Below are 20,246 nucleotides of genomic sequence, written 5' to 3' on the forward strand. Positions count from 1 at the left end.
TGAAATGACAGAAAACCTTAAAAAAAAATCTTGTGTAGCTTTGTTATTCTGAAATAGAGAATACCAGTGCCTTCTAAGCCTAGTCCATTATGATCACTCCACAGTGCTTAATAAGCAGCACAGAAACAACTAGAGAGCCCGCCACTGTGGCCCGTGATCAGAGAGAGAACGAGAGCCACGCTGTGCCCTTGGTATGCCATATAGCTGCAAATCTAAAGGCTCTGAAAGATGCCACGCTTGTAGGAAGCCCTGAATACCTGCTTTCATTTCCATCTTGAGTGTTTGAACTGTAATATATGGACCATCTATTTATTAAAGGAGAGAGCTTACTTTGGCATGGGATAAATTGGTGCTTGCAGCAAGATGCTGTTTAATACAAGGGACGTTTCTTGAATTCCTTTCAGATCTGAGATCCACAGCTTAAGAGTGTTTGGTGTATACATTTAAAAACTGCATGACTATTATACAACCTCTTTTCTTCAGCTGGCATGAGAAGGATATTCCCATCCTCTCTATGCTCTGTTCTTTACTTCCTCAAAGCTGAGGAGGCAAAAACCCTGCCAGCCTTATCCAGCTTTTCATGGAAAGCCGCCACTCTTAACTGGCGCCTAAATGCAATTTCAGACCGTCCCAGGAGAACTTCGTTCTTTGAGGTGAATTCATAATATTAGGGCCAACAAAGAAGTTAACACAAACTTGAACGGTTAAAGAAAAAGAAAAAGTCTGCAGTCTTACTGAAGGAGCTCTGCTTCTGTGAGTGCCTCTGTCCTCTGCTCCCCAGTGACAATGGCCAGTTCATCCTTCAGTTCCTGGATTTCCTTTTGTAGGCGTATAATCATCTGCAAACGGCAAGGCAGGAGCGTAAATGTCAACTCCTCACTGAGGGGAACTATGTGACAGAGAACCATACATCTTTTAAAATTATGAACAAAAATGTACAGAGGATGATATAAAAGACACTCTTGTACTTAGCACCCAGCTTTGTTAAATCTTAACATTTTGTCAAAATAGTTCTAGGATTTTTCTTAACAAATAAAACATTACTGATGGAACTGGTATCCCTTATTCCTGTTCCCCTTCTGTCCTTCCTGGAGTGATTGCTGTCCTGCATTTAGTGGGTAGCATTTCCCTGCATGTTTTATACATTTACTCCATATGTACAGATGTGACTGTAAACGATGTATGATATCATCTTGCATGCCTTACACTTTATGTAAATGTTGCCATACTGCATGTAACTGCAACTTGCTTTTTTTTTCCCCTCACACTATGTTTTTGAGATTATTTATATTGCTTCATGTGGCTCTAGTTCATGAATTTTCATGGACATATAGTATTTCAGTAAAGGAATGTATCACAATTTACGTATCTATGTCTCCTGTTGAGGGACATTCAGGAGTTTTACTTTTGCGATTACGAAGAGTGTTGCTGTGAACATTATAAGTCTCTGGGCATGTGTGGGACAGTTTCCCTGTAGTGTGCACCTAGAACTGTGTGGAGGTAGAGTGAGTGCACCCCCTTATTATATATTGCCAAACTGCTCTTCAGAATGGATGCATAAATTCATATTCTCAGCAGCTATATATGTAAGTTCCTGTTTCCCCACATTTTTGTCATTTTGTATGTAGTACTGCCAGACACTTTAATCTTGCCTATCTAGGTGGGTGTAAAATGGTCTCTTATCTAGTTCTAATTTAGAACTAGTATTTTCATGATTATTAGTGAGGTCGATCATCTTTGTGTATGCATACTGGCTGTTTGGGTTTCCTCTTCTGTGAATTATTTATTCACCATCTTGCCCATGTTTCAGTTGAGTTGTTTTTCTTTTCCTTATTAATTTGCAGGTTTCTTTATATATTCGGGATGTGAACCCTTTGTTAGTTGTATGCAATGCACATGTTTTCTCCCAATCTATGTAATATTTTTCACTCTGTGGTGTTCTTTTTGTTAAATGAAAGTTTTAAATTTCAATATAATTTCATTATCAACTTTTGTTTTGAGCTTTATATTTGTGTCTTCTTTAAGAAAATCTATTTTACCTAAAGCCATAGCAATGTTTTCCTATATGCTCTTATAAAAGTTTTAAAGTTTTGCTTTTTACATTTAGGTTGATTGGTTTTATTTTGTAGGAAGTGTGAGATATGGATCTAATTTTAATTTTTTTATGGCTAACCATGCAAGATTTGCTATTATAATTCTGTTATATATTTCCACATGTAACTTGTGTCTTTTTCTGGGCTACTGGTTAAAAACATTTGTCTACTTGACTATATGTATGGTAATACTACACTGTTTTAATTACTATATCTTAAAAAATTTTGGGCATCTAGATAGAATAAGCCCCTTCCATCTTGTTCTCTTCCAAAATAGACTTCACTATTCCTGATCATTTGCTCTTTCATATAAATTTTAGATTTGGCTTGTAAAATTCTACCAAAGGCCCTCCTCAAATTTTAACTGGAAATAAATTTGAGTAAAAGGTTAATTTGATAAGACATTAAAGTAATGCTATGAATCATTACATCCATGAACATGGTATAGCTTTCTGATTCCTTTCAATACTAATCTGTATATGTCTTTAATTAGATTTTATTCCTATAATTTTAAAGTTTTTGTTACTATTATAAACGGAATTTTTATAAAATTGCATTTTCTAATTATTGGCTTTTGATATATAGGAAGGCAATTCATTTTTATGAATGGATTAATTTTCTGAATATTATTTTGGTTATCTGTTTACTTGTTATTAAACACTCTTAGATATTCTATATGAGCAATCAAATTGTCCACAAGTAATGACAGGTATTCTTCTTATCAAATCCTCATAAATTAAAAAAAAAGTCTCTTTCCTAAGAACCTCCAAGTATAGTGCTTAAGACATTCTTGTCTTATTCCTTCTAACGTTTCAACTTCAAAATGTTTGCTGTAGTTTTTGGTTGATACCCTTAATCATTCTAAGGATGTTCACTTATATTCATAGTTTGATGAGTCTTTTCAAACTATGGATGAATGTTTAATGTTATCAAACACTTTTTCTGCATCTAGTGATGTGATCATTTCATTTTTTCTTTTAATTGTGAATGTGATGAATCACCTTAATTCATGTGATTTTACTTTTTAGTATGAACTACTTCAGATATACAAAAAGGTATAAATAATACCATGTACCTACTACTTAACTTAAGAAATAAAACATTACAGACTCTTGTGAATGCCCATCCCATAGAGTCTTCCCTAAATTTGGTGTTTATTTTTCCCATTCAGTTGTGTTTTGGGTAGTTTTGAGGACAACTTTTCAACTGTCACTTGTGCTTCAGAAAAGCTCTGTACATAAAATAATGAACAGTAATATCAGTTTTTAGAAGCAATTATAAAGGAGATGAGGAAACAACACTTGTCAATTACCAGATAATTCTGCACCAGGAAGACCTCAACATTTGGTCAATTAGCTATTAGTTTTTGACTCCTGATTTGTCGTTTCTTTAAATCTCTCACAGACTTACATCTAACACACGATAATGTTCATCTTTGTTCAAATTCCTCAAGTTCCTTCAAAGAAAAGTCTCTCTAGCCAAATTTGAAGGGAAAAAATAACCTCGATGTCTAATATGTTTATTTTCCTTCAGTTATGAAGTAATTTTTGTCTTCAGGCTAATAGTACATTCCTATCTTTCTCATTCTGCACAGTAATATTACAGGGCTGCTGGCAGGGTAGGAACAGCAGAAGAATTCATCCTAGGAGTTCAGTTCCATTTGACTTAGGCCTTTGAATTGTGTCTCCTTTTTCCAGTGGAGGTACCCTGTGGTGCTGACCAGGGACTGGACTGGAAAGGGATCCTGCCTCACCCACTGGTTTCTCCAGAAGAGAATGCTGTCAGGGGAGCTCGGGCTCCCTGAGGCAAGTAGGACAAAACAGTCAGCCCCATTATTCATTTGTCCTTCTTTTCCTCTACCCTTCAATGGAATGATTTCAGGGAAGGAAGGGCAAACACTCAAGAGGAAGTAATTAATATGGGTAACAGTGAACTTGAGATTTTCTTGTTTGGAATTTGAGAAATTTGTAAATGAAGCACTGTTGGTAAGATTTCACATCTTTTTTATAACGCATACCACTAAGCTTACACCAGCTTATTTTCTAGAGAAAAAAAAATTTTTTTAAAGGTGACTGATTTGCAAAGTAATATAATCTTAATTTTGGAGTTTTACAAAACTGAAATATTTTATTTCAACATTTCCAATGTTGACAGGAGTTAATTCCTTGTTGTATTTTATTTGAAGACTAACAAAATAGAGAAAAGAAAAAATATCTGCATTTATAATGAGTAGCTGAATCATGTAACTTGCAAATATTTTTCCTTTAAAAAAAGAACTTTGATAAAGAAGAATTCATTTTTATAAAACTAGAGGCTTGGCCATTTTTCCATGGATCAAATCAACTATTAACTTTTAAAAATCTCTAGAATAAGTAACAGAACAGTCATGCAAAATACTATTCTATTTAATAACCATTAGGACTTCTTTTTCTCGATAAGCTTTTATAAAAGATGGTCTATAATTATTGTCTTTAGAAAGTTAAGCTGACTTTTTTTTTGAAAGGCTACGACCTGCCTACAAATATAACTGTGTATGATTCTGTGTATGTCCCCAGGACTCACTGTGCCCCTAACTGATGGAGTAAAGGGGGCTGTAGGTAAGAGCACAGGCCCTGACGTCAGACTGTCTGTGTCTGAATCCTGCTCTGCTACCAATCAGCACTGTTACTCAGATCAGATCACTAAATATTTCTGCGTTTCAGTTTTGTCATCTGTAAAGTAGAGGAAGAGACGGCATCTACTCATGAGGTTGTTGTGAGAATTAAATGATTTAACACGTTTCCAGTATTTAGAACGTTGCCTGGTTACAGAGGGTGAGTGTCTCCCAAAATTTAACTAATCTTTGATATACTTTGATTTTTTTTAACATAGTTAAAAGTTGCTTACCAATCTGGGATCGATTTCTTCATTAAGAACAGCTTCATTCTTTATGAGTGCCACTCGTTGTGCAAATCTACAGGTAGATATAGATTCCTAAGAAAGCAAGATAAGTCCTTAAAGTGTTATGGCATAGAGAGATAAAACAATTTCTGTTCACAGGAAAAACGTATACACCTAGAGTGATGTGCATAAAACACAACGAGGAAACATGCTTCCAAATTAGGAAGGCTTGGCTTTCCCTGGAACATTATTTTTCATTAAAATTTTGTTTGGGCTTAATATAATGACTGATGCCCAAAGTGTGGAAGATCCTGAGGTCCTAAGTGACAACTGGTATGTGCTTTTCAACTACTGATTTGTCAAACCAGAACCACATACACAAACCAGAATCATAGCAGGTACCACAATCCATAAGCATCAAAGGGTAAAAAATAAATATTTTTAACAGGCGCAAAGAGAGGCTTTTCAAGGCATCTTACAATGCACTTGGGGCTTGGCCTTGTTTGGGGAGGCACCCTGCAGCTTCCTGGTTTCCTCTCTTAGAGAAAGTCTGAGTCCCAAACATTAAACTGAAATGCATGAAACATCAGCTGGCTCTAAAGCAACCCAGGAGAGCCATTTGGCAGCCAAACCCTGCCAAGGCATCCTGGGTGCTGTGCCCAGGGACACGTCTAGGGACACACCTTGGAGATGTCTCCAAGGCACCTAAGCAATCAGGAGCAAAACGGATCAGGAGAAGCCGATGGGTCTCCTCCCTCACGTCTCTGGCAGGTCTTCCAAAATTTGTGTATGTGGTTTTCTGCAAACCATCCCGGGCTATGTGAAGTCAGTTCTCAAATTGGGGGAATTACAATTCTGGCAAATAACCCAAAGCTATGAACTCTGGTGGGTCTTCACCTCTGAAGGCATACCCTAACCCAGTTGAAAAGACGGAAACCCACCCAGGACCCTCAACTCTGTCTCACAAATTAGCATAAAAACTCAGACTGAGATCTCCAGAAAGAAGAAGCAACATACGTCGATATTCCTTTTCTCTAAAGAGAGGGTGGCAATCATGGTCGTCATGCAGTTCCCTCCCAGGCTGTCTCTCAGGACACTGGTCATCATGGAGTTCCGATATGGAATGTGTGAGCGGTGCTTTTCTGAGAGGGCAATGATGACCTGTGGTGGAGGGGAAAAAGAATAGCGTTAACTTAGCAGAAAATGCACACTGGACAAACTGAGCTGCGACAGCAACAAGGATACAAAATGCAGTGACCCCCAAAACTTGGGCTCAGAATAAATACCTTAAAATATTCAGTACAGTAACAGTGAAGATGGAATGAAGCAAATATAGTAAAAACATACCATGATGAACCCTGTCATTTTTGGATAGATGATATAACTTGTGCAGAATTGGATACATTTTTATTGTTTTCAGTCACTGAGAAATTTATATAAAAACTCAAGAGTAAATCATGCCAGATTTTTTAAAATCCTACCAAAATTGGTCTGTATGCCTCATCTTCAAGGTAAAAGAGGCAGAACAATAAATAAGAACCACAAGAGGCAACAGGCCCTAGATTCTGGGGCCAGATTGTCCAGGTCCAGATTCTAGCCATACCAGGGCATGCCACCCACCATCTCTGCCTCAGTCTCCTCATCTGTAAAACTGGGAAAAGACAGTATCTACCTATGAGTAGTTGGGATGATTAGAAGAGTTAAAATGTGCAAATTACTTTGAGTAGAACTAGCCCATAATAAGTGCTGTATATGTGTGTTTGCTTTCACTGTAAGTGATGGGGGAAGTGCACCTTGGTTCAACTAGAGCCTGCTCATCTTGCTCCTTAGCAGTCTTACGTACTTAGTAGGAAGGTGGTAGATGGATGGATGGGAGATGGATGAAGGGCTGCTGTGGGCTGTCCCCAAGGGGAGCCACCAGGGGTTCAGGGTTTTCTGGGGAAGATGAATCCAGTGCCAGGACGCCCACTGCAAGGCATCAGGAATAAGTCACCCACAGATGTGACATGTGACTTCAGGGGCATCACAAGGCCCTGGCTCCTGAAAATACTTCCAACACCTGCCATTGTTCTAGTCTTCCCTCTTCCCAGCTGTGTAATTCCCATCATCAGAACTTTTTCTACTCCTTTAGTTTACAAAATAAGATGGGAACATTGTTTTTGAAGGCCGTTTTTAGCAAAATCATGTAACGATACCACCGGTCTTGCTTTAAGCTAATGACCCACAGGTTTTACTATAAACCAGAAATCCTGTGAGAGTCTCTCAAAAACCACTTTTCCACTCTCAGAAATGGGCCTTCGCACCTTATCCTCTTGTTTCAAACATCTACCCAGCCTCCTCTCTCCACCTTCAGTCTGAGCCGATGGCCACACACTCTTCTTCTAGGTGTAAGCGGTCTACCTGCCCCGTCCCTCAATCCCCCACACATTCCACTCTTCCTGTGGTTACTGTCCTGCTCCTGCCCAAGTCCAGCCCTGTGTCCCCTCCCTCTTCTCCTCTTACCTACTTCGCTCCTGTAATTAACCCCTCTCTTTGCATTAAGTTCTCTCTCTCACCGGAATCACTCCCATTCTGCAAGCCCACAACAGCACTAAACTAAGTTGGCTCTTGCCAAGGTCATCAGCAACCCCCCTGAACCAAAAGCACTGACTGCTCTCTTACTAGACCTCTGATTTGAGTAAGGCATCAACATAGGTATTCATTGCCTCCTTCAGGAAATGCTTTAGTCACCTGGTAATCAGGACATCACACTTTTCTGGGTTTTACCTTTCCTTAAAAACTAGATAATGAATACCTGCTTTTCTTCTTCCCAAATTATATCTGTTGAAGTGCTCCAAGGCTCAGTCCCGGATCCTCTCCTCTTTCTTATCTACACGGTCTCTCTGTGTAATCTCATCCAATCCCCTGGCTTTAAATACATCCGTATCCTATCCGAATGTCTCCCCAATTTACAGCATCAGCCTCAACCTCTTCCCTGAGCTAGTATCCCTGAGGCAACTCTGCATCTCCACCTGGATGTCTGTTCCTGACTGTCTCTCCCCTCTGCCCCAAGCCTGATTCTTTCTCAGGCTTTACCCATCATTATTGATAGTGCCACCATCCACCAAGTGGCTCAGTCCAAAACCCTAGGCAACGTTCCTGAATTCCTCTCACCTCCAACATCCAATTTCCATTAGGTTTATCTACAAAACACACCCAGAATTGGATCACTTTTTCCCACCTCGTTTGCCACCGCTCCAGTTCGAGGCACCATTTTCCCTTCCTTGGATAACTGCTCTCAGGGCTCTGAATCAGTCTCCTTGTTTCTCCTTTTGCCCACCCATGGTCTCCTCTCTGCATGGCGGGCAGAGAAACCTTTACAAAAATGTAAGTTACATCAAGTCACTGCCCTGCTTACAACCTCCCGATGCACTTGGTATAATGACCCAACCCCTGTGTGATCTGGTTCCTGTCTACCTATCCAACCTCATCTCCTACGGTGCTTTCGTGGCCCACACTGGCCTTGCTGTTGCTTCACCATGCCAAGCTTAGCCCCACATCGCAGCCTTTGACCTTGTTTCTTTTACCTAGGATGCTCTTGCCCCAGATTTTCTTACAGCATCCTGCTTCTCATCAATCAAATCTTTGCTCAAGTTTTATTTCCTCACAAGGGCTTTCCCTGAACCCCCTATCAACAGTAACACCCCGATATCCAGGCTTTAACTCTATTTTATTTTTCTTCTGGTACTCACCACTATTGGAAATTTTATTTATTTACTTGTTTGTTACCTGCTTCCCTACGAGAGTTTCTGCTCCACAAGGCAGAAACAAAGGACTTTGTTTCTCTTGCTCGTGGCTCCATCGCCACTGCCAAGAACAGCACCCGGCACCCGGTACATGTGGCAGAAACTGAGTTGTCTCCCTCAGCTCTCATGATAGTCCCCATACTACTTCTGCTTCCTGCAAAATTACATTTCCTAGTCTCTCTTACAGCTCACGGTCTGCATGAGACCTAGCTCCATCAAGCAAACACCCTGTGTGGGATTGGAGGTGAGTGATGAGAGGTGGTGGTCATAAGGAGGAAGACCGCATTTGTAGGTGCGTGGCAAAGGCAACTGGTTTTTTTGAGGCAGCTACAGGGAAGTTTCTGGAATCTAGGACTTAATGTCCTAAGTGCCCAGTGGGGATAACAGTGGTGTTTTACAGAGCAGTTCAGTGGTGTGATTAGAAGTGTCTCTTGGCTGGGACTTTCCCAGTGGTCCAGTGGTTAAGACTTCGCCTTCCAATGCAGGGAGTGAGGGTTCGATCCCTGATTGGGGAGCTAAGATCCCACATGGCTCGTGGCCAAAAACACCAAATACATAAAACAGAAGCAATACTGGAACAAATTCAATAAAGACTTTAAAAGATGGTCCACATCAAAAAGATCTTGAGAAAAAAAAGAAGTGTATCTTGGTTGTTCTGCTCCTAGCTGGGTAGTACTCAAGCCCAGTTTTCTAATTTTTCTTGAGATTCTTTATGTTTAATAAACTCTATGCTGCTTAAATTAGCTAGAATCAATTTCCCAATTTGCAGCTAAAAAATCTGATTAATACAACATATGCTCAACACTTTTTTGTTAAACGAGTATGAATAAATGAGTGATTGGATTAATTAGTTTTACCTAGGAAGGTAGTTGGGAGGGTCATTAGTAGTGAACAAGATTTGGGAGAACTAAGCTTCAATGTAACTGGGAAGAAAGTGAGAAATATGGTGGACCCGATCACTTTGAAGACTTGTAGCACAATAAACGCAGTTCTAGGCCATTTCTTTTTCCTTTTTTTTTTTGGCTGTGTTGGGTCTTCGTTGCTGTGCACGGGCTTTTCTCTAGTTGCGGTGAGGGGGGGCTACTCTTCGTTGCGGTGCGCATGCTTCTCATTGCGGTGGCTTCTCTTGTTGCGGAGCATGGGCTCTAGGCATGCAGGCTTCAGTAGTTGTGGCTCACGGGCTCTAGAAGGCAGGCTCAGTAGCTGTGGCGCACGGGCTTAGTTGCTCCGCGGCATGTGGGATCTTCCCGGACCGGGGCACGAACCCGTGTTCCCTGCACTGGCAGGTGGATTCTTAACCACTGCACCACCAGGGAAGTCCTAGGCCATTTCTTTACAAGCGGGTCCTGAGCAGGTACCCTCCCAGCTCTAGAGGACTTTAGGAATACCATAATAAGCCCAGACCCCTTGGACAGAAACGGATCTTCAGAGTGACTTAGAAATGGCCAGTATTTGAGAGAGAGGCAGAAGTAAATTATTCTTCGTGGTGCTGCTTTGGGTTCTCTACACTGGGCAGAAACCAAATGATCTGAATGGCACAGGGTGAGGAGGTGTTCATACAACCTGGATTTTTTTAGTGTCTACTTCCATTTTGGATTTCATATACAAATACAATAACACGTTCCTGAAGACATTCTTTAAGCAACAAAGGGTGGAACCCCACATTACACTTAATAGTATCTCCACGTACTGAGAAACTATGCCTGAAATCAATAACTCAGTTTACTACTTCATTCATTAAAGAGAATTTCTTTTAAAGAACTCAGATGTCCATGGAAGATTATCCCCTGAGAACTAACAATTTGGAGAGTTACAACTAGCACCGCACCACCAATTTTTTCTCCTGAACGCAACACATTCAGTGGAAGCCAAGTGGAAAGTAACACTCTGAAAAAGTCCCACTCATGTTGGATAACTGGCTGGGGTGACCCTGATTCTGATTTCTGGAGAAGGAGAGAGCAAACACTCTCTGCTCCCAGTGGATTCTCACTTAACATTTGGGCTGACAAAGACCCGGGGTCACCCAAGGAGCACTCCGTGAGGCTTATGGCTGGAACAAGTATGCATGGTCCCTTCCTTTTCCTCCATGGACTCGATTTCTCGGGTCAAGATGTACCCTGTTATTGTGGCTTGAAATGTTTTTGAGGAGACTCTTTGGAAAAAGTACTACATACACAAGGAAAACTCCAAAACCAACAGTACTCTGGCCAATAGAAATTTATTTGCTTCTGAGCACAATAAGGTGCATTCAACTCAGAACGGCTGTGCCCTGTGAGCAGGTGTAGGGTCTCACAATTATGGCCAGAGGGCCATTACAATTCGCATGGAATTTCTATAACCCTAATGTGGGCTAATTCATGGAAGAAAGGCTACCAAACTGTCTTTTCCTAGTCCATCTCCATCTTATATATTCAAACTGAGACAGAGAAGATGTCTCAGTTTGATTATATTATGGACATCTACATGAATTTCTATTACAGCATTTATCTTACTGCATTCTAAGTATTTGTTTGTATGCTTTGCTCTTTCACTGGATGACACGGTAGCACAGGCTTTCTCAATTATACATCGATCCCCATTGCCTAACGTAACTTGTAGCACCCAGTGGACACTCAATCACAATTTGTTGAATGAATGAGTGAATGAATGAATGAAGCTATTTAAACTAAACTGTGTTATACTTCCAGTCTCAAAGGCCCATAATAAAGTACTTCATAAAGAAAATATGTTGGGCTTCCCTGGTGGCGCAGTGGTTGAGAGTCTGCCTGCCGATGCAGGGGACACGGGTTCGTGCCCCGGTCCGGGAAGATCCCACATGCCATGGAGCGGCTGGGCCCGTGAGCCATGGCCACTGAGCCTGCGCGTCCGGAGCCTGTGCTCCGTGGCGGGAGCGGCCACAACAGTGAGAGGCCCGCGTACCGCAAAAAAAAAAAAAAAAAAGTTTATAAAAGTCCTTGAATTCTGTTATTTCATCAACAGTATCTGCTCACTTTTTTTTACTATTCTCCTTCCTAGGTACTCTTTGGTTCCCTCTCACTTATGTCTTTCTGTGTAAAATTCCAATATTTCTCTACTATCCACAACTTTTTCTCTAGCAGCTGCTCCTAGCTTTACTCAATCTCACATACTCATGTCCACACACTGCAGTCTTCCATATTTATGTTCTTCTTTCCTCTCATACTGATCTTCTCCTTCTCCTCCTCTCTCCATTATTTTATGCCATAACCTCCATGAAGGCCCTTGTACAGCAGTGTAAAGAGCTAACGGCTGCAGTGATGCAGTGGGCATCTATGAAACAGATAAGTTACATTCGGATAGCCAAAGGTCAATGACACGTGAATGTCACTGAGACCCTGGGTGAATCCATCGCGCAGATGGAGCTAAGGGCTGACAGACTCCCAGTTCTCACTGCCTGACATGCCCTGACCCCATCCTGGCTGGGCTCACTCCTACACATTCCTCAGATCTCTGCTTAACATCAGTCCTGAGAGAACTTTCATTAACTCTCCCTTCCTCAGTCTAAGTCCAATCCCCCACACTCTCCTCGCCCCTTGGACTTGCTCTGCAGTCTCCCATCGGGATTACAGCCACGTACTTAATGAATACTTATTCAGTGCATGTCTCCCTCCACTGGACCATGAGACCTTCGGGGCAGGGGCTGTTTCTATTTCATTCAGCGCTGTGGTCCAGGGCCCAGCACAGTCCTCAGCACATTACTGCTCCTTATAAGTATCTGTTAAATAAATAAGCTAGCTATATAGAAAATCAAATGCCACATAGCCACCAAGACTGCTCACATGAGGCTGATGTTACCAGAATTTTGAAGAGAAGAAATGTAGGGAGAGGAATAGTTTTTTTTTTTTTTTTAACATCTTTATTGGAGTATAATTGCTTTACAATGGTATGTTAGCTTCAGCTTCACAACAAAATGAATCAGTTATATACATACATATATTCCCATATCGGGAGAGGAATAGTTTTAATGACAAGTAACAGCTTGCAAAGGTTGTGTAGAATGAAGAAAAAGAAAAGATAAGGAGCAGAATGTTTTTCTTGAGTGATTACAATTGGTGGAAATTTTGATTCAACTAACGAATATAAATATAATTTCGTATGATGGATGGATAAAATGGGAATTAAATGATAGTGAAGACTCTGAAACAAGTAGGTATATTTGAAATAAAGCACTTTGAATATAGTCCATTATACTTTCATATCAATGTTACATAAATGTCCTATAAAGTAAAAAGATCTGTTAAGTAAAAATAGTATGTAATATGTGAACAAGAAAGAGTTCAGGAATGCTGACTATCGTCAGAAACACTAAAGTGATCTGAACACCATGCAGGCCTTAATCTCTGGGTGTTGCATTACTGGGATTCATTTGGTCAGAGCCTAATTGTGTGTGCCTTGTTCACAGAAAGTTCCCTTAGGTTTCTCTCAATCTTCTTTTTCAGCCAGCTTGACCATTAGAAAGCATTTAATGTCAGGACAACATCATTCTCAAAAGGGTTCATTATGCAGCTTTAAAAAAGTAGTCTTTTTTCTCAAATCTTTCAGTCTCCAACATTCATTAACGGACCCTTTTGCCTCACCAATATCCTCTGTACTTCTCCACTCCAGTTTTTGATCATGTTTCTCTTTCTTTCTTTCTTTCTTTTTTTTTTCAGAATTAGTTGCCATCTTTAACATTCAACTCACAACATTTATACTCACAGAGCTGAAAGGAACTTGAGAAATAATTTAATTCAATGCACTCCTTTTAGATGGGAGAAATTTTCTCTGGAAGATTTATTTAGCAAAATTCAGATGAGCTTTCTCTGCCTTTAGAATAAAATTCAGAAATTAAAAATTAAGCATGCACTGGGATGGACTGTAGTAAACTTGGAGTAGGGACAGGGAGGGATGCTAAGGCAAAGAGAACCATTGCAGGGTCAGAATCACCAACTAGATGAAGTCACTACAAATGGAAAAGATACTGGTCATCTCCACATTATGGTCTCATAGCTAATCTACCAGCCCGAAAAAAATAGGCCATGGAGGTCGTTTCCAACTTATATTCACACCCACTACTAATTTTACAAAAAAATACAAGGTATAGTGAAAAAAAGTATAGGCTTTGGAGCCAAGCAATTCGAGGTTCAAATCCCTATCTCAGCACTAGCTGTGTAATCTCAGGAAGGCCTGTGGAAGACCGGAGTTAAAAAAACTGTAAGATGTGGGTAATAACTAATACCTACAGTGCAGAGCTGTTGTGAGGTTTAAATGAAATGGATTATACAGAAGTCTAGTAGCTATACCAATGTTTATAGCAGCATTATTCACAATAGCCAAAAGGCGGAAACAAGTCATGTTCATCAACAGATGAATGGATATACTAAATACTATATATCTATATTTATATCTACACACACACAATGAGATATTATTTAGCCTTAAAAAGGAAGAAAATCGTGATACACGTTAAAACACGATGGACCTAGAAATTATGCTAAGTGGAAGAAATCAGACACAAAAGGACAAATATTGTATAATTCCACTTATACGAAAATCAGGAACAGGCAAATTCATAGTGGCAGAAAGTAGAACAGAGGTGATGGGGGCCTGGGAGTATAAAGAGATTGTGAGTTACTGGTTAATGGGTACAGAGTTTCTGTTTGGGATCATAAGAAGCTCTGGAAATGGATGATGGTGATGCTTGCACAACATTTTGAATGTACTTAATGCCACTGAATTGTAAAAATTAGTTAAATGGTAATTTTACGTTATATATACTTTGCCACAGTAAAAGAAGAGAAACAAAACAAAACAAGACAAAAATGCTAGTAGAATGCGTGATGGAAAGTACATGGTCAAAACATGGTTAAAATAGGTACATCCCACCCTACCCATTTACCTGTTCTAAGTAATGTAGTGACAAGTTGATATACTTGGCCTCTGTCAGAAGCTGGCCCCCGACTCCAGTCTTCGCAACTCGCTCTGAACCAGCCAGGTCAACCAAATGCAGCTTGGCCTGTCGCACAGTTGCAGATCCTGGTTCCTTGCTTGATAAGTGAATGGTGAATATGCAGTGGGAACGGGTTGAAGCTTGGTTCATAGGAGTCTACAATAAAAATGTTGTAAAACAAAATTGATAAACCATTAGCCAGACTATGAAGACAAAAAGGGAGAAGACTCAAATCAATAAAATAAGAAATGGAAAAGGGGAAGTAACAACTGACACTGCAGAAATACAAAGGATCATGAGAGATTACTACAAGCAACTATATGCCAATAAAATAGACAACCTGGAAGAAACGGAAAAATTCATAGAGAAGCACACCTTCCAAGACTGAACCAGGAAGAAATAGAAAATATGAACAGACCAATCACAAGCACTGAAGTTGAAACTGATTAAAAATCTTCCAACAAACAAAAGCCCAGGACCAGATGGCTTCACAGGCGAATACTATCAAACATTTAAAGAAGAGCTAACACCTATCCCTCTCAAACTCTTCCAAAATATAGCAGAGGGAGGAACACTCCCAAACTCATTCTGCGAGGCCACCATCACCCTGATACCAAAACCAGACAAAGATGTCACAAAGAAAGAAAACTACAGGCCAATATCACTGATGAACATAGATGCAAAAATCCTCAACACAATACCAGCAAACAGAATCCAAGAGCACATTAAAAGGATCACACACCATGATCAAGTGGAGTTTATCTCAGGAATGCAAGGATTCTTCAATATATGCAAATCAATCAATGTGATACATCCTATTAACAAGTTTAAGGAGAAAAACCATATGATCATCTCAATAGATGCAGAGAAAGCTTTCAACAAAATTCAACACCCATTTATGATAAAAACCCTGCAGAAAGTAGGCATAGGGAGAAGTTACCTCAACATAATAAAGGCCATATATGACAAACCCACAGCCAACATCGTCCACGATGGTGAAAAACTGAAAGCATTTCCACTAAGATCAGGAACAAGACAAGGTTGCCCACTCTCACTACTCTTATTCAACATAGTTTGGGAAGTTTTAGCCACAGCAATGAGAGAAGAAAAAGAAATAAAAGGAATCCAAATTGGAAAAGAAGAAGTAAAGCTGTCACTGTTTGCAGATGACATGATATTATATATAGAGAATCCTAAAGATGCTACCAGAAAACTACTAGAGCTAATCAATAAATCTGGTAAACTTGCAGGATACAAAATCAATGCACAGAAATCTCTTGCATTCCTATACACTAATGATGAAAAATCTGAAAGTGAAATTAAGAAAACACTCCCATTTACCACTGCAACAAAAAGAATAAAATACCTAGGAATAAACCTACCTAAGGAGACAAAAGACCTGTATGCAGAAAATTATAAGACACTGATGAAAGAAATTAAAGATAATACAAATAGATGGAGAGATATACCATGTTCTTGGATTGGAAAAATCAACATTGTGAAAATGACTATATTACCCAAAGCAATCTACGGATTCAATGCAATCCCTATCAAACTACTACTGGCATTTTCACAGAACTAGAACAAAAAATTTCACAATTTGTATGGAAACACAAAAGACCCCGAATAGCCAAAGCAATCTTGAGAAAGCAAAACAGAGCTGGAGGAATCAGGCTCCTGGACTTCAGACTATACTACAAAGCTACAGTAATCAAGATAGTATGGTACTGGCACAAAAATAGAAATATAGATCAATGAAACAGGATAGAAAGCCCAGAGATAAACCCACACACATACTGTCACCTTACCTTTGATAAAGGAGGCAAGAATATGCAATGGAGAAAAGACAGCCTCTTCAATAAGTGGTGCTGGGAAAACTGGACAGCTACATGTAAAAGAATGAAATTAGAGCACTCCCTAACACCATACACAAAAAGAAACTCAAAATGGATTAAAGACCTAAATGTAAGGCCAGACACTATCAAACTCTTAGAGGAAAACATAGGCAGAACACTCTATGACAGAAATCACAGCAAGATCCTTTTTGACCCACCTCCTAGAGAAATGGAAATGAAAACATAAACATACAAATGGGACCTAATGAAACTTAAAAGCTTTTGCACAGCAAAGGAAACCATAAACAAGACGAAAAGACAACCCTCAGAATGGGAGAAAATATTTGCAAATGAAGCAACTGACAAAGGATTAATCTCCAAAATTTACAAGCAGCTCATGCAGCTCAATATCAAAAAACCAAACAACCCAATCCAAAAATGGGCAGAAGACCTAAATAGACATTTCTCCAGAGAAGATATACAGATTGCCAACAAACATATGAAAGAATGCTCAATATCAGTAATCATTAGAGAAATGCAAATCAAAACTACCATGAGGTGTCACCTCACACCAGTCAGAATGGCCATCATCAAAAAATCTACAAACAATAAATGCTGGAGAGGGTGTGGAGAAAAGGGAACCCTCTTGCACTGTTGGTGGGAATGTAAATTGATATAGCCACTATGGAGAACAGTATGGAGGTTCCTTAAAAAACTAAAAATACAACCACCATACGACCCAGCAATCCCACTACTGGGCATACCCTGAGAAAAACCACAATTCAAATAGAGTCATGTACCACAATGTTCACTGCAGCTCTATTTACAATAGCCAGGACATGGAAGCAACCTAAGCGTCCATCGACAGACGAATGGATAAAGAAGAGGTGGCACATATATACAATGGAATATTATTCAGCCATAAAAAGAAACGAATTTGAGTTATTTGTAGTGAGGTGGATGGACCTAGAGTCTGTCATACAGAGTAAAGTAAGTCAGAAAGAGAAAAACAAATACCGTATGCTAACACTGCATATGGAATCTAAAAAAAAAAAAAAATGGTCATGAAGGACCTAGGGGCAAGATGGGAATAAAGACGCAGACCTACTAGAGAATGGACTTGAGGACACGGGGAGGGGGAAGGAAGGGTAAGCTGGGACAAAGTGAGAGAGTGGTAGTATATATATGGACATATATACACTACCAAATGTAAAATAGATAGCTAGTGCGCAGCAGTCCCATAGCACAGGGAGATCAGCTCGGTGCTCTGTGATCAGCTAGAAGGGTGGGATAGGGAGGTGGGAGGGAGGGAGACACAAGAGGGAAGAGATATGGGGATATATGTATATGTATAACTGATTCACTTTGTTATAAAGCAGAAACTAACACACCATCGTAAAGCAATTATACTGCAATAAAAACGTTAAAAAAAAGAAGTAATGCGAACAATGAGAATTTCTGTGGAATATCAACAGATTTAAATTTATATTTCCAGTGAAAAGACTTCATTTCCCAGGAAGTGAACACTTTCAAATGGAGTAAAAACACTTGTAGCTGAGATACTTAACATGAATTATTTTCTCCTGAATGACTGATAACAGATGTGGCCGGTTCATTCAGAAAGTGAAAAAAGAGTGTGAATGAGGTAAAGTTTGGGACCTCTTAACCAGTAGTAGAATGTTATTTCATTACATGACCACAATCCATACCTTACCTTTGGCTAGCCATATTGAAAATTTTCAATGTGAATTTCATGGTAAAAGAGCTGAGAATGGGTTCATAAAGAGAATGCATTACAGAATTGTAAACACAATCCACAGACAAGGATACCCAACATCACTGCTACTACCCAACACTGAACTGGGGCTTCCAGCCAAGGTAATAAACAAGAAAAATATATGAGGCATAGTGACAGGAAAAGAAGAAATTAAAGTGTCATTATATACCGAAAATATTGTGGTTTACAAAGAAAATGCAAGAATGTCTACAAATAAACTGTTAAGGGCTAAAAAGATTAGCAGGGTTGCTGGATGCAAGACCAATATGAAAAATCAATAAAGTTCTAATAATCCAGCAACAATTAACCAGGAAATATTTTATTTGTAATAGCAACAAAGATGATGAGACACTAAGAGATTAATCTTATAAAAGATGTGTAATTTGCAGAGAAAATGAAAATCTGAATAAATGGCGTACCAGATATTAATATACCATTTCATAGATGGGAAAATTCAAAATTAATCTCTATATTAATCTCTCTATATTAATCTATATATTCAATGCAATTGAAATACAAATGCCACTGGTTTTGTTTGCAGAACAAAACAAATTAATTCTAAAAACCAGATGAAAGAGCAAATATTGGCAAAATAATCAAAAACAATTCGGTGAAAGAATAATAAGGAAAGGGGTCTTGTCTTGCTATATATCAAGGAATAATCATAACACCATAGTAATTAAAACTGTGGGACTGGTGCAGGAACAGATAGAGAATTAGATCAGTGAAACATGCTGTGCTCATTTAAGGAACTCTGTATAAGGTATGGGTGACATCACACCACAGTAGAGAAAGGATGGACTTATTAACAAATGATGTTGGAGTAATGGTCTAACCACCTTGAAAAAGTAAATTTAGATTGCTCTCTCACACTATACACACAAATAAATTCCAGAATGTATTATAGACTTATGTGTAAAAGAACACAACCTTAACATTAATAAAATATAGAAGCATATTGTAATCAACCCAAGGTAGTAATAGATAATCTATGATAAGACACAAAACACAAAACTGAATGGATTTGAAATATTTGACCAAAAAATCCAAAATTAAAGAACTTCTGTGTGATGAGATCTACCGTAAAGTTAAAAGACTGGGCGATGATATTGGCAATATATATGGCTGACAAAAGATTAATATTTGAAATAAAGAACCCCCACAAATCAATAAGAAAAACAACACAGAAAAAATGAGCAAAGGATATGAACAGGCATCCCATAAAGAGGAAACATGAAAATGGTCAACAAGTCTTTGAAAAAATTGCTCAAGCTTACAAATAGTCAAGACAAGTAATTAAAACCCAACAACAAACTACTTCATTCACCTCTACTAGACGGGCAAATTTAAAAAAATAAACTCTAACAAAACAAGTGTTTGTAAGGATATAAGGAAGCAGGAACTTTTATACACTGCTGGTAGGAATGTAAATCAAGAATCTTTTTTGAGAGAATTCCCTACGGCCCACAAGCCAGCAACAGCCTGACTACTAGGTATATTTCCTAGAGAGAAACCTGGGCCAGGTACATTACCTGGGAGAGAGAGAGACAGAGGCAGAGAGATGGATGGACATTCACTGCAATACTGCTTGGGGTAGCAAAAAGTTGGTGCAAGATGTACAGCCTAAATGGACATCTGTGGTGGGAAAGATGAATAAACTGGGATAATTCAAATTACAGAAAATTAAACTTCTGTATAGACTGACATAGATTTCTAAAATAGAATGCTGAGGAAAAATGGCAAGTTAAAGAATAATATAAATACTATGATAGAACTTAGATAATTAAGAAGACAATATTACCTAAAAATATTAGTTCATGGTGCTATAACTTAGGTCATTAAAAGCGTAAAAAATGGACTGGAGGATATAGCAAATTAATGATGGTTGTTGCCTTTGTGAGGGATGGAAGTGAAAGGCCAACAAGGAGA

At 39.1% G+C, this 20,246-nt stretch overlaps 1 protein-coding gene across 1 annotated transcript in view; it reads right to left on the reverse strand.

Annotated features, from left to right (window-relative positions):
• KIF6 (kinesin family member 6) overlaps positions 1-20,246 on the reverse strand; it is a 388,295-nt gene that overhangs the window by 233,811 nt on the left and 134,238 nt on the right. The window contains exons 7-10 of the mRNA XM_060162791.1: positions 14,655-14,861; positions 5,991-6,134; positions 4,980-5,066; positions 736-839 (exon numbers count right to left, since the gene is read on the reverse strand). Of these exons, the coding sequence (XP_060018774.1) occupies positions 736-839; positions 4,980-5,066; positions 5,991-6,134; positions 14,655-14,861 (542 nt within the window). The remainder of the gene's footprint in view (positions 1-735; positions 840-4,979; positions 5,067-5,990; positions 6,135-14,654; positions 14,862-20,246) is intronic.

Source organism: Lagenorhynchus albirostris, chromosome 10 (assembly GCF_949774975.1).
Source record: "Lagenorhynchus albirostris chromosome 10, mLagAlb1.1, whole genome shotgun sequence".
NCBI lineage: Eukaryota > Metazoa > Chordata > Mammalia > Artiodactyla > Delphinidae > Lagenorhynchus > Lagenorhynchus albirostris.